The sequence below is a fragment of the Cynocephalus volans genome, chromosome 5, assembly GCF_027409185.1.
Source record: "Cynocephalus volans isolate mCynVol1 chromosome 5, mCynVol1.pri, whole genome shotgun sequence".
Classification (NCBI taxonomy): domain Eukaryota; kingdom Metazoa; phylum Chordata; class Mammalia; order Dermoptera; family Cynocephalidae; genus Cynocephalus; species Cynocephalus volans.
The window spans coordinates 155,313,327-155,327,336 of NC_084464.1; the positions used below are offsets into that span (position 1 = coordinate 155,313,327).

General features: G+C 37.2%; 1 protein-coding gene across 4 annotated transcripts in view; it reads left to right on the forward strand.

The window, feature by feature from the left end:
• ARID1B (AT-rich interaction domain 1B) overlaps window positions 1-14,010 on the forward strand; it is a 405,100-nt gene that overhangs the window by 283,188 nt on the left and 107,902 nt on the right. For all 4 annotated transcript variants that reach the window (XM_063096175.1, XM_063096176.1, XM_063096177.1 and 1 more), the window contains one exon: window positions 6,722-6,965. In XM_063096175.1, the coding sequence (XP_062952245.1) occupies window positions 6,722-6,965 (244 nt within the window). The remainder of the gene's footprint in view (window positions 1-6,721; window positions 6,966-14,010) is intronic.

A 14,010-nucleotide genomic window follows, 5' to 3' on the forward strand; every position in this document is an offset into this window, starting at 1 on the left:
CCAGGCAGAATTCAAAAACTGGGACTATTTAAGGAACCCTCTGAAGCCTCTGCAATGGGGAAAAAAAAAAAAAAACCCTACCATGATGCATATCTCATAATTTTATCGTTTACCGCTTGTAAATTTAGAATGGCAGCACATTTCATATCAGGAGTTTTAACCCAAGGATCTTTGAGGATAGCTTTTATTTTAGCTGCTGGTCTTAAAAAAATCAAAAACAATATAATAATTATAATAATATTTATCTATAATAGTGTGCTTAACTCTGACTCCTGCTTTTGTAAAGTGTGAGTGTAGCTGATTATAATTGTCCTCTTAAAATGAGAGTTACACATACTGGAATCTGTGCTTGAAAGAGGATACAAATGCATCCAGTCAAAGTTGTTTCCCCAAAAAGTGGTTCTTGGCTACCTCTCTTAAAATGTATTTTGGCTCATTAACTTTCCTTGTGTTATCCCTTGCTTTGGCTATGGTTTTGTCATTTGTGGAACTTGTGACTATTTTTAAATTAGCACCAAACATTTTTTTCCAGTTGAAAAATCATCATTGTCATTATCATGCCATACATCTTAAGGCTATACATTGTATATATTGTCACATATAATGAAGAGATAAGTATTTACTTGGACATATTTAAATAAAAGTAAGACGTATATAACTTTAAAAGAGGATGCTTTTAAGTTGTAAAAATTAGTACTTGGAAGGATTTTCTTTGGATTCTGTCTTTCTAGTACCTTGCATTTTTTTCCATTTAGACAGGAAATCTAAGCTTTTAACTCAGTTGCTGTCTAGACAAATGAGAGCAGCAGGGACTTCGGTTGATATCTTAAAATATACTATTACAACACAGGTTTTTGCTGAGAGCAGCCTGTAAGCATCAATGAAATTAAAGTCACTGTGAGGCTTTTCTTTTTGTGTGTACGTGTCTAATTATTGACTAAATTCTAGTATCAATTTCAAGGTGTATTTTTATCGTATGCTCAAAACAATAGCTCCAAAATAAGGCTAGAAGGTATGAAGTAATTTTACAGTGTGTTTCTAAAGGACTAAGAATTTAATGAGGCTGAATACTTGACCTCCAGGATGATAATTGGAAACAGAGATCTAAGAATTCATTGCTAAATTTTAATAGTTAAGTCAGTCGTTTTCAGTAGAGCATTTATGGTAAATATTTAGAAATGTTTGCATGTGCTAGATTACTTCATATAGTGTTTGCAGCTGTTTACTGTGGAGCTTATAAATTTAGTGACATTTACCAGTGAACAGTCAAATCCATCCTCTTTTTAGCACCACAACTGGCACTAGGAGTCACTACCCTTAAGAATGTTGGGGTCTAGTTGAGAGAAAAAGAAAAAATACATGCCTGTATTTTAGACTTAGTATTCTAAAAAAGAGAAGACATACTATTTCTGCTTTTGAAGATAGCTAAGACTTTTTTTGAAGACCATTTCACTGGCATTTTAACCTTTGCTTTAAACCCATGAGAAGTCACAGTGAGAAATCATTAACTGTATCCTATTAAAATCCTTAAACAAGAGACCTGAACTAGTCTCATTGATTGAAATATCCTCTCTGTTTCTAATTCAGTGTTTATCCTCATACTCTCCTGGGGCACTTATGAGCAAGAGATGCCCAAATGTGTGCAGGGCTTGGCAGCTCTATATCAGTGGCTGATCTAATACCATCAGCTAATTGTACTGAGAACCATAGCTTAGAGTATTTTGAAGTTCATTTGCTTTTTTAAAAACCCACTTATTTAATTAAGTGAGGGAGTAAAATTTTCTCACTTATTCCCAGTTCTTTAAGATAGTAAAACATCAGCAGTACTGACTAAATTTATCCTTTAGTAAGCTAACTTAGGCTAAATTGAATATCATCAAAACCAAAGATGTCTTTTGATGTAGTGAGTCATAATGTATTAATGTAAAATATTTTCAGGGAAGATCATAGACAATATACAGACATGAGGGAATATTTATACTTAATGTTATTATGTCTGTTTTACATATATGTAGATATTTAAAAATTCTTCCTGTGTGCCTTCCTTGTGGCATGTTCCCATATATATTTCTTCCCTCAGTGCCCTACCCAACCTTGTCCCAATGTATGGAATCAGGAACATATTTGTGCTGTATGTTAATTCATAAATGTTTCTCATGTCATAGTCTGAAAAGATTGTTACTGCTCTCTGGTGGTATTTCATTCTAAGCACAGTGAAATCTCTTGTATTTGTCACTTGGGTTAGAATGGAAATTTTACCTGGGCAGAGAAAACGGAAGGGTGATAGTTACAGAGGGAAAGTCTTTTCAGGGAACTTTGATTTAAGTTAAGTTTTAAAGTAAAACAAGCTTTGTGGGTTTTGGTTTTTGAGACAATGACTTAAAAAAAAAAAAAACAAATTAACCAATGATAATAGGACTTACATTATTTTTGGTGTGCTGGAAAATATTCAGTATTCTGTCTAAGTGATATCAGATATTAAAAACCCAACTCGATAGTAAAATTTCACCAAATTAAATGATGATGGCAAAATAGTGATTTTACTATGCATGAGCCCATGAAGTCATTGCCTTACCAATTACTACAAAAAAAGAAGGATTTAAGTGATGCTATGGGGCAGGAGGACTCCAGCCCTTAAAAGAGTCCTCCCTGCAATTACCTTACCTGCCAGCTTTCCGGCAAGATAAATGGAAGCAGTGTAGCTTGAAGGTGCCTTGGTTAGAATGAGATGCAGTGAGATCTCTCTGTTCTTTGCAGGCATCATAGATCTGATAGTACTTATAAAAGAAGAATAGAGTTGGTGCCCTGCTGACTAAATTGTCCTCTAGAGGAGTATTAGTTACAGAGCTTCTTTGTTAACGAGGCTGAATGCTTAAACCACTGTTGAACTTCTTTTATTAGCATGTTTTAAGATAGCTCTACATATGGATATCCTAAGTGTATGTGCAGGGCGGGAATATTTCTATATAATTTACATATAAAAGTTACGTGTGTGTATAACAGTAATATCATAATTATATCTTTTTATTACTCTTCTGTTACACTGAGGTCTAGTCAGCACTGAAATTCTGATGACATGTGAACACAAAGCCACCGTTTTCATGTTTTTCTCTTGATAGTTCCTTGATCAGCTTGTTGAATAACAGAATTGTTTTTGATGCTTTTGCAGCTCAAATGAAGTGTGACTCTTTCAACCAAAACGTGTGACTCTTTCAACCAAAACGTGGAATTTTAAGGGAGGACAGGGAAGGAATTTGTAGGTCATGCAGAGAATTACAAAAATTTCAAAGTAACATTTTGTTTTTTATAAAGAAAGGTTTACATAAAATTATTTAACAATGATGATTTTTTAAAAGTTGAATCTACATTCTTTTCTATGTTTACCTCCATATGTATTATAATAGAAAATGCTTTTATATCCAATTATCTACCAATTTTTTTTTCTCTAAAACATGAAAAGCATATTTCCTCACAACTGATTCTTGTCTGATTGACCCTTGTTTATTAGTAACATCCATTTGTTAGGTATTATATGAGATTCTAACTCGTGGAGGCTACCACACATCCTTACTAGCAGATACCTTCAAAAAAAGGTAAAGATTACATCTGGTTCTCACTCAGTATTTTTCAGGTGGACGTAGTAATGGACTAGGTTTCCTTTCTTGTTAAAACTTGTACAAATCAAGATGTATAGTAAGGTCATTGTGCAGTTCGGCTGAGGCCTGTCTTAATTCATATTTTCAGCCCAAGGAAGAGGCAGGGGCAGTAGAGATGATACTAGTTTATGTGGTTCTTTAATTGGGGTCAGCAAACTTTTTCTCTAAGGGCCAAATAGTAAATATTTTTGGCCTCCTTGGCCATATGGTCTCTGTCACAAGTGCTCTAGTGTTGCCATCCTAAGCAGCCACAAACAATACTTAAAGGAATGGGCATGGTCATGTTCTAGTAAAACATTATGGACACTGTAATTTGAATTTTATATATTTTTCATATGTCACAAAATATTCTTTTAGTTGTTTTTAGTCATCTGAAAATGTATAGCTTGTGGGCAGAGCAAAAACAAGATCCAATTTTAGCCCACAGGCCATGGCTTGCAATGTCCTGCATTAAAGAGCCATTGCTGGTGTGTCCCTTTCTGTTTTTCTAAGTTGGTTACATCAGGCTAGGAGGGGAATGCCTTGGAGGCTGTCGAGCTCTTTTACCTGCTCATAATCCTGCCAACTGGGCCAATTGTCAAGATAGGGCTGGTCTGGAGCTCACAGACCCCTCAAGCCTATTGTCCAGACTGGGTCACAAACCCTTCACATGCCAGGCTGGGTCACCAGACCCCTCACATGCAAGTCTGTGAGCTAGGTAACCGGCCAAAAGGTCCTTGGAGCCATAGGTTTGAGAGCATGGCCCCACGCGGCAGACGTCTGAGGCAGTCAGCGCCAGCCAAGTCACGGCGCTGCACATGCGCACTAACTTCACCCACACACAACTTATTTCCAAAGAATACGCTGCACCACCCACAACCAGACCGAAGGCGAGGGGGCCTGATTAAATTATTCTGTTTTCTCAACAGAGGCAAACAGTGGAAGAATTATCTAAGATGCAACCACTCTTTCCCACCCCCACACCTACCCCACCTGTGAGGCCATGCACAGTCATGCAGCCTGGGGGTGTGGCGGAGAGCACTGAAACCATGTCCTGTTTTCTCTTGTAGCACATTGGCATGTGTGCATGTGTACACACCTGTTATACTAAGATTTATGTTGAGGATCTCCAGTAATTGCTTTGATTGCTGGAGTTTGATTACATTATGTTGTATGTAGCATGTTACTTGCTTTAATAACCTTCCTCTGTTTCTACCTGGCTTCACAAAAGTTGCATTCAAATCAGAACCTCTAAATAGGACTGTTGTTGAACCCAATAATGAAGTCAAATACAGAGTTTTACCAGCTGAATATGTGTATGTGTCCTGGGCAAAAATGTTTATATATTTTATTTCTGAATTCTGAAAATCTGATTGAATATACCCCATTTTATATTGGCTATTTGATGATACTCTTTTTAGACATGACATTTTCAATCTACCCTGCTCCTGTTGTGTTGTTTTTCATAAGCACAATGACTCAGCATTGAAGATTCTGTTTTACTTAGAAAGATGACATTCTTCTTAGCACCAGACACTTTTTCTGTAACATTCATCTTTTTTGTGAGGTTCTCATCAACTATACTTTAGAATGTATTTTATAATCATTGACAGTTTTGCTGTTAAAAAAAAAAGTTATTTATATGCTATAACAGATGATCAACAGATAAACTGTGCAGGGGACTGGGGTCCTAATCCCGAGTTTGCTTTGTGACATTTTGGGGTACCCAGAAGAGCTATAACCAGGTCTGCTTTACCTTGCCCCTTTTATAATTTCTTGTCTAGATTTATTCTTAGAATCTTAAACATCTTTCTCCAGCAGCTTTCAAAGCCCCAGTTTCAGAAGTCCCAGTAGTAAGCAGTGAGATAAAATTAAACATTAATAAAATTTAATGAGTGGAGGGTATATATTAGGACTGAATATGCCTTGTAGATGGTATCATACCCAGGTGTTTCTGATTCCTTTCTGCAGTATTTAGTCTTAGATTACCAGGACAGATATTTTTTATACACACTGCAGCTCAGCCATCAGGACTCATTCAGTGCCTTGCTCTCGGTGGTTTGCGGACTTGGTGATCTGGGTGGCGCTGCAGTTCTGCACTCACGTCCCCAGCACCTGCTGCTGGTGGCCGCATCCTGGGCCAGGGGGCACAGCAATGAGGACGGCCAAGAGAAAGTTGCCATTCTCCTCACATTCTGGTGAGGGTGCAGGAGAGTTTCCTCCTTTCCCTCCTCTCATCTTCCCTTTATCATCTTTGCCACCTGCGTTCTGTCCTCAGTAGTATAACCTTCAACAATAACTTTGACTCTCTGTGTTTCAGTTTTCTATATGGGTCAAATGGGAATTTTAATAACAGGCTCAGATGGTATTAACAGCATAAAATTGTTATTAAAAGTAAGGTATAACATTAAGACTGCCAACATAACTTCAAAAGGATTTATTTTCACAGTATCATATAAAATACACATATCACTAATTTTATTATAATGTCACTTTGCAGTTACTTAAAATGTAAGAATTTCTCACCACAAAGTTTGACTAAAATTTTGACTATTTTTTTTTTGAAATAAAGTTTTATTCATCGTGAGTATAAAATTTTGAATAGAAAATAGAATATCCTAGTTTGAAATTCAATGTGGAATTTCAAAGTCCTCCAATGTGGAAATCTAAATAAAAGGACCCAAAGCCTGTCGTTTTTTAGTTTATTGAAGTAATCATTTTAAGAATCAGGCATTCCATTCGTACGGTAAGTCACCACATGGAGTCCTCTCTGTTTTGTATGGCACTTCAACAGGACTGACAGACTAGGTGCTGACAGCTGAAAGGAAAACTGTACAAGGACGGTTTTATGAAAGAGGTACAACTGTCCTCATGATTTTTTTTAGGAGATAGCCACAGTCTTATGGGTTCAACCATGAGCGAGCTTATTAAAGTATTCTAATAAAAAGTGGCCATGCTCTGAATTTGGGTATTACCCAGGAAAACTTCATCTCCGAAGGGGGTGGTTATGATTTTCAAGTAGTCATTTCATTAGATATTGGTTTATGTGATACTCTATTTATACATGCCTTTTCTTTCTTTCTCAGGACCTGTCTGGCTCCATCGATGACCTCCCCACGGGAACAGAAGCAACTCTGAGCTCAGCCGTCAGTGCATCCGGGTCCACGAGCAGCCAAGGGGAGCAGAGCAACCCGGCCCAGTCGCCTTTCTCTCCACACGCGTCGCCCCATCTCTCCAGCATCCCGGGGGGCCCATCACCTTCTCCTGTTGGCTCTCCTGTAGGAAGCAACCAGTCGCGATCTGGCCCAATTTCTCCTGCAAGTATTCCAGGTATTTGCTTTCTTAATAATTATTATTTTACTTTGTAATAGTAACAGATCTAGTGTTCATCAACAGTAACTCACATTTCATTGTTTTATTTTACTATTTAAAAACCTAGTGAGGGGACCGCATACTAGGGATGTAACTGTGAATTCACACCAAAGTGCACGAGTCCCTGTTTGTAAAGATGAATATAACCACCCGTTTAATAAAGTGACCAACTACTTTCATATTTTTAGTTCATATATTTACCTTAAATGATGCCAGAAACACAAAATTATTCATTTTCTTAGCATAAGTTTTGTAGTAATTCTGTTAAATAAGATCCCCTGTTGATAAGTGCCACTGAAGTGAGATTGTTGACTTTTTATGGACTTATTTTGTGTGGTTCTATATAATATATATCATGGCAGTTATCTTCTAAAAAAAATTTTTTTTAATTACTGGGAATTCTTTATTCAAGTGTTTAATGAATAAGCTAACTGGCTAATTAAATTTTTAATTTTGTAAGTGGTGGGACCAGGATGCTGGCCGGTTAGCCGCAGTGTTCTGACACCAAGGTTGAAGGTTCGGATCCATTTACCAGCCAGCCACCATAAAAATAAAATAAAATTTAAATTTAAATTTAAAAAAATAAAAATAAAATTATTTTTAATTGGCATATAATAATTGTACATATTTATGGGGCTCAGTGTGATATTTGGGTATATGTATGCAATGTGTAATGACCAAATCAGGCTAATTAGCATATCCATTACTGCAAACATTTGTCATTTCTTTGTGATGGGAATATTCAAAATCCTCTCATCTTGCTAACAAATCATACAATAAATTGTTGCTAACTGGAGTCTAATGTCACATGACATCTAAAATATTTTTAGGTTTTGTTCTTATCAATGTCTGACCATATTCCATCACTGGCAAGTGCCAGAACATATTCGAGGCATTGTTACTATATAAACCTGACCTTCTCTCTGATAAAAGAGTTCATGTTCCAGTTACCTCTTATGTTCAGTTATTTCAGTCATCATACATCTTTTGTCTTCTGCCTCATTTGTTATGTTCTTGGGGTTGTGTATTTATTTGGTTATCTATTTGTCAATTGCCTCATCCTCACCCAGCTTTCTTATATCAAACTTCATCTATTCAAACTCACCAAGCAACTAGCTTTCCTTGATCACCAAACTAGATGTAATTTTTTTCTGTGTAACTTTTGCTAACATGATATAGATGGTTGCCAGAAAGCACTTTCAACTAATCTATCAGAATGGATATTGAATTGCTAATAAATTCTCTGATAATTTGTTCTATCTTTAAAAAATCATGGGTGGTAGTTTTACTCCTTTTTACCATTTTACTCCTTTTACATTTTAAAAAAAGTGTATTATGAGATGTTTTTTACTTGTGTTTATATATAAAAGAACATATGTAACAAGCTTATTATGGAACATAACTGTCAAATGAATATTCACGAACCTACCATCCCATTTAAGAATAGGAGTACTACCAGTGCTGTTGTGTTTACCTGTGTGTTCCTTTCTTATCCCAAGCTCTATCTATACCTCTCCCCTGCCTCAGATGTTCTCTGGATATTTTTTTAATCATTCTTTAGATTTTTGATTTTGATATTATTTTTAGAATTTTATTACAATCATTCATAGAGTATATGTTGCTAGTTTTATTTTGTTTTTAGCTTTGTAGAAATTTATCATATTTAGGATGACTATATAATTTATCATCCAAGCTGACATACTTTTGAGCATGTTAAAGGGATGCTATTAATAATTACAGGAGGATAACAGGCACATACCAAGAAGGTCCTGGGCAAATCTGAAACTATGATCAGCCAGTCATACTGTTTGTGGTCTGCTACAACTTGCTTTTTTAACTAAATATTATGTTTCGAAGATTCATCCATAATTTGAATATACCTATAATGTATTTTGTCTAAAGTGTTTTGATGTTTCCTTTCTTTCAAAAATATTTTTTCTCATAGTGGTTTCAGTAAAATCTGTATTTAACTGCTTCTAACATGTTTAAAACAATGAATACTCCATACTCTAGAATTCTTTAGGCAGTATCTGTATTGAGATGGTTTTTGAAGTGTCACCTACATAAATGTTAGAATGTAATAAGTAAAATATTCTAAATTGGGTCAATAGAACTTTTCTTAATAACCTAAACAAAAACCTTTCTTAGGTATAAATATATTACAGTTTTTAATTTGAAATCCCGGACATGGGTAGTTAACAATCTGAAGATTTTCAAATCTTATTTCCAAATATGCTTATCATTCCAAATGGGGATGTGTGAACTTTTGTTTTCATTGTTTGCATTTTGACACGCTATAGAACACATAACTCAACAGAAGCGCTCACGTGGGACACGTGGTCCTGGATGATCAAGCATTAAGTTATATCATTTATTGTAGAGGAGACAGCTCAGAAAATTTGATTGTTCTCAAAGTCTAGTATTTAGCTGTGTTTTGTGCAGGGTAAAAGTCAATCAGTTATGAGCCGTTCTTCACATAACTGTAGGTATGAGCATGCAGGAGAGGGCAAGGAGTTTAACATCACTTCTCTCTGCTAACTCTCTTTTTAGTACAAACGTTTTGGCTTTCTTGGGAGTGTTGTTTAAAGTATATAGTTCGTTTTTTAAACTTGTGTCAGAAATGCTAATCACCCGGGGTGTACATTTCATTTCACTGTACTATTCCAAGTTAGTTCCTCTGTAGCCGACATCTCTGCGGTGCTTGATAAGGCCATTCAATGAAATTTAGTACAGGGATGAAATCAGGTGGCAAAAGTTTCACCCTTTTTTGGTGGCATACTCTTCAAGTAAATCCTTAACTATCTTTGCTGCATGTGAAGCTATATAGTATCAAATTACATAAAATGTGATAAATTGAACATTTCTAACAAGTATTGGTCTAAGAGTAATAATCTCTTAGAAAATCTGATAAGCAGTTTTGGCATTTGTTCACCTTTCTGTCAAGTGGAATTACAGAGAACATTTAAACTGGGTGGACTTTCGTGGTCATCTGATCCCACCTCCTCATTTCACTGTGTAACCTTGAGAGGCCTCACTGCCTCTCAGTCTTGTCCCATGGTCTTCCTCTTAACCTTCTCAGGCCCCTACTCCAATAAGAGAAACCATCTTTTTTTTTAGTTAGAGGAAAAATGGATTCAAGTTAGTGAAAATACATTATGCTTTTGTGGCAGTTTCTGCATCTGTGAAGACAATAACCACATCTCATAAGCTTACTGTAAAGGTTAAATGTGTTACTACACATAAGATGCACATGGTAAGCATTCAGTGCATGTCGATTGTTATTGTTGCAATCACAGTTATTGTTATTACTCTAACTGAGACCTAGAGACTTGTTCGTGTTAATTACTTTCCAGAAATATACAGATGGTTTTGGCAGCAAAGTCTTCTGCCAGAGTCTTCTGATTCCTAATCCAGTGGTGTTCTTGTACAATTCAGAGGACGTGTATATAAAGTTTCCAGTGATGCTTTGCTGTGTTTACTGAGATTCTTCAGTGGGCCTGCTAGAGCTAGCCACAAAGGCATAATGTATTTTCACTAACTTGAATACATTTTTTTTCTAACTAGAAAAAAAAAGATAGATCCATGGTTTCTCTTACTGGGGACTGGATAAGAGGAAGACTAGAAGAAAAGGGGAAGACAACACTGTATCCCAGAGAGTAATAGAACTTTTGCTGTTGTCTGTACACATGAAAATTTTGGCTGAACCATTAACTCTGCTTCTCTCAGATCATAGGCAAATTGATTTCTGTGAGATGGGCAGGCAGTCTAGCATAAAATTTAACAGTAGATGCAGTTTACAGGCCTGAGTGATTTCTCACTCTTTTTTACATCACCTGTGAGCAGTACTCCCCTCTCAGTGGCCCCAGGTGACTCATTGCACAGGCACATGGGTCTGCAGGATGAATGGGAGTTGATATCCAGCCTTCCCTCTTGTGGGAAGGGGCATTCTTTTCTAATTTCTACAGAGGAACCAGGAGCTCTCAGCAACCTTCTCCTGGACCTTTGGGTAGTCCATGGCTTGAATCCAGATACCACCCTTTTCCACTTTCCCTATTCCCACAGCTAAGCCTAGGGACATCAAGTGTAAGTTTTTGATAGATATTCATCAAAAATATTATATGGTGCCATTTTAATGGGATTTGTTCAAAAATCACGACAGGTTTTAGTTGAAAAAAAAATTTATGGTCTTCTATTTCCATTTCTCTCCACCTAGCCTATATGTTCCCCCCTTTTTAAAAAAAATCAACATTTCCCTAAGACCCAGATCCTTATCCTCTTGGAAGTATTAACTAAGTTATCGAACTTAACATTATGTTATGTGTTTGTGTGAACTTGGTTATAGATAATAAAACACATAAACTCAATCGCGTAAAGTTGATATTTGCTTTTTTTTATTTACTTTTAAGTGAATGCAAATATACCTTCCTTTAGAGAATGATTAGGCCTGTTTACCTTCTTTTTCATCTCTAGTCCTCATGTTTAAATTTTGTTGATCTGTACATTAGATCCTAAGATAATTTATATCGTCTAACTCTCATTTGGCTCTGAGTCTACACCAGTAAAATACAAATGCCATGTAGAGATTGCATGGTTTCCCAGGGCATATACTCAAACTGCTGTTTGAAGAACATCTATTTGGGATTGCCCTTTATTTGTCTATATGTAGCCTTTTGCTTTCTCTCTCTCCCCTTCCTTCCTCTCCTTGCCAGCACTAACTTGTTTTTTCTGACCTCGCTTCTCTCCCGTTACCTCCTGCTATATCTTGCTCCTGCCTCACCATGTGTCACAGATTGGCTCTTTCAATCATTGTCTGTACAGCGAGTCATTGTAAAATGCACAGCTGTTGGGTAGCTGATAGCTGGGATGATGTAAAGCCAAAATGTTGTGGAAGATTCTCTTGGTGTTGCTTTCCCAGTATTTGTTGAAAAAGAGCAATTATTTTTCTCCATCTCTTCCCTGGTAAATGAAATTGACACCTAATGAGAAGTATCACAAATGTAGATAAACAAAGCCCAGTAAAGCATCCCAAATGCCTGGTTCTGTTTCTTGTGTGTTAAACTGTTTTTCCACTCACTGCAAATTTGCCCTCCTATCTTGCTTCCTCACGAACATTGCGAGTGTCATGGGAACAACTACTGTGATACACAGGCACAGCGTTGGCCCTCCACATCCCCAACACAGTGGGGCTTTTCCTTCCTGCATTCTTTTGAAAAGCAGGATGGAAATTTTCTATGCTAAGTAGCCACATGGATTCTCTCTCTCTGTTTGTACATTACTGGGCTCCAGCATTGCAGCTATCTCTAGTTAGAAGGTAAAGCATTCAGCCCTGGTTGTTTTAATCTATAGAAGCATTTGAGAACATAAAGGTATAGATTCCTCCCAGTTTCATTATAAGTTTTCTTGTTTTTTTCTTCATTTCTCTCTCTATAATGATGTATTCTTACTTAGGGATAGAAATAAAAGTATCTCCATTTTCTAATTGGTAGTGTGCATGTATGTATATTTAAATTAAGCAAATCTAATGTCAGGTACAATAAATTCTGAAATGTATGATATTAAACATTTTGTTTCTCTACTAAATGACCCCCTCATGCTGCTTTTTGGTTACATCATTAGAGTTATTTACTTTGGTTTATGGAGAATAAACTACTAGCATTTGAATGTGTTGTATGGGTCTTATACTTGGCCGAATTCTCCCTAAGGCTTAACAGAAGCTGACTCTACACAACATCAGAGTGCATTGCTGTTGCCAGAAGATTCAGTGGATGTTAATCGCACTTGTCTTGCCTCTAGAGCCAACCATTGCAGTTTACTAACAAAGCAAAAATGTAAATAATCCAACTTTTTAAATTTTTATTTTATTGGCCAAAGGCTTTTGTCAGCTTTTTCCTCCATGTGCTGTAAACAGCAGCAGTATTTAAATATTAAGAAGGGTGAACATAAGTGGGGGTGAGGGTGGGAAGGCAAGTATTAACTGTTCGTAGGCTGGTAAACATTTTTGTTTATAAAACTTTTGATAGTAAACATCTGAGGGTAGTAAATATAAATTCCAGTATAGATTTTTCCCCATTCTTTTTCTGGCATTTGTTATTTGTACCAAGTCCAATTTTAGGTGGAGTTCAGTCACTCTCATCTGACAACAGGAGGCCACTGACCAAATATATAAAATTAGGTATTCGCATTAGCACCACAATGAACAATTGTTTTGTGGTGTTCTTCTTGCATGATGCTAGATGTGTGTGACAGGAAGACTAATCACAGTCAACATCTTCGTAACTGTCATGGACAGAAACAAAATAGAGTTGCATCAAATATGAAAGTAAAATTTTCTCTCTTTTTAAGTTGTATAGGTTTTGCTACTTGAAGTGGCTCAGCTCCCAGCTGCCCTCCCTCAGACTGACTGCTGGCTGACCAAGAATGAGGGGCTGGGGGTGGTTCAGGAGCTGCCCTCAATGCTCCTATATTTTTCTGTGCATGTCTCCCTGCTTCAGAAGCTCTCCTTTCCCTCCCTCTCTAGACAGCTATCCAGTGCTGCCCCCCAACCCCCGCAGCACCTCCACACGTGCTCCTTCCAGGAGCCTCACTACAGTCCACGGGATGCGGTGCTCTGTGTCCCTAGAATAACGCAGACTCCTCCCCGGCAAATAACTTCAGGTGCTGGCCTTTGAAAAGGATCACAGGTGTTAAGAGCCTGTAGAAATGGCTTAGCCGGAGACAGCCTTCCACCCTCACAGAGCTGCTCTGGAGCTTTGTCATGTCAGTTCCTAGCAGCTGAGAGAGGCAGCCAGCATGCACACTAGCCCTGATGAATCTGAGCCCCTCAGGAAGACCTCATACACTGAAATGTGAGTTCCAAAAAGGGTGGCATGTATTCGATTCGGTATGGAAAACAGCTCTTTGGGCAGCATTGTGGCATTCAGAGCTTGTCCATGTAAGTGATCACCCAGTCCTACCCTTTTTAGTGAGAGCCACGTAGGTTTCTGTAGGAGCCAGTATAGTTGCA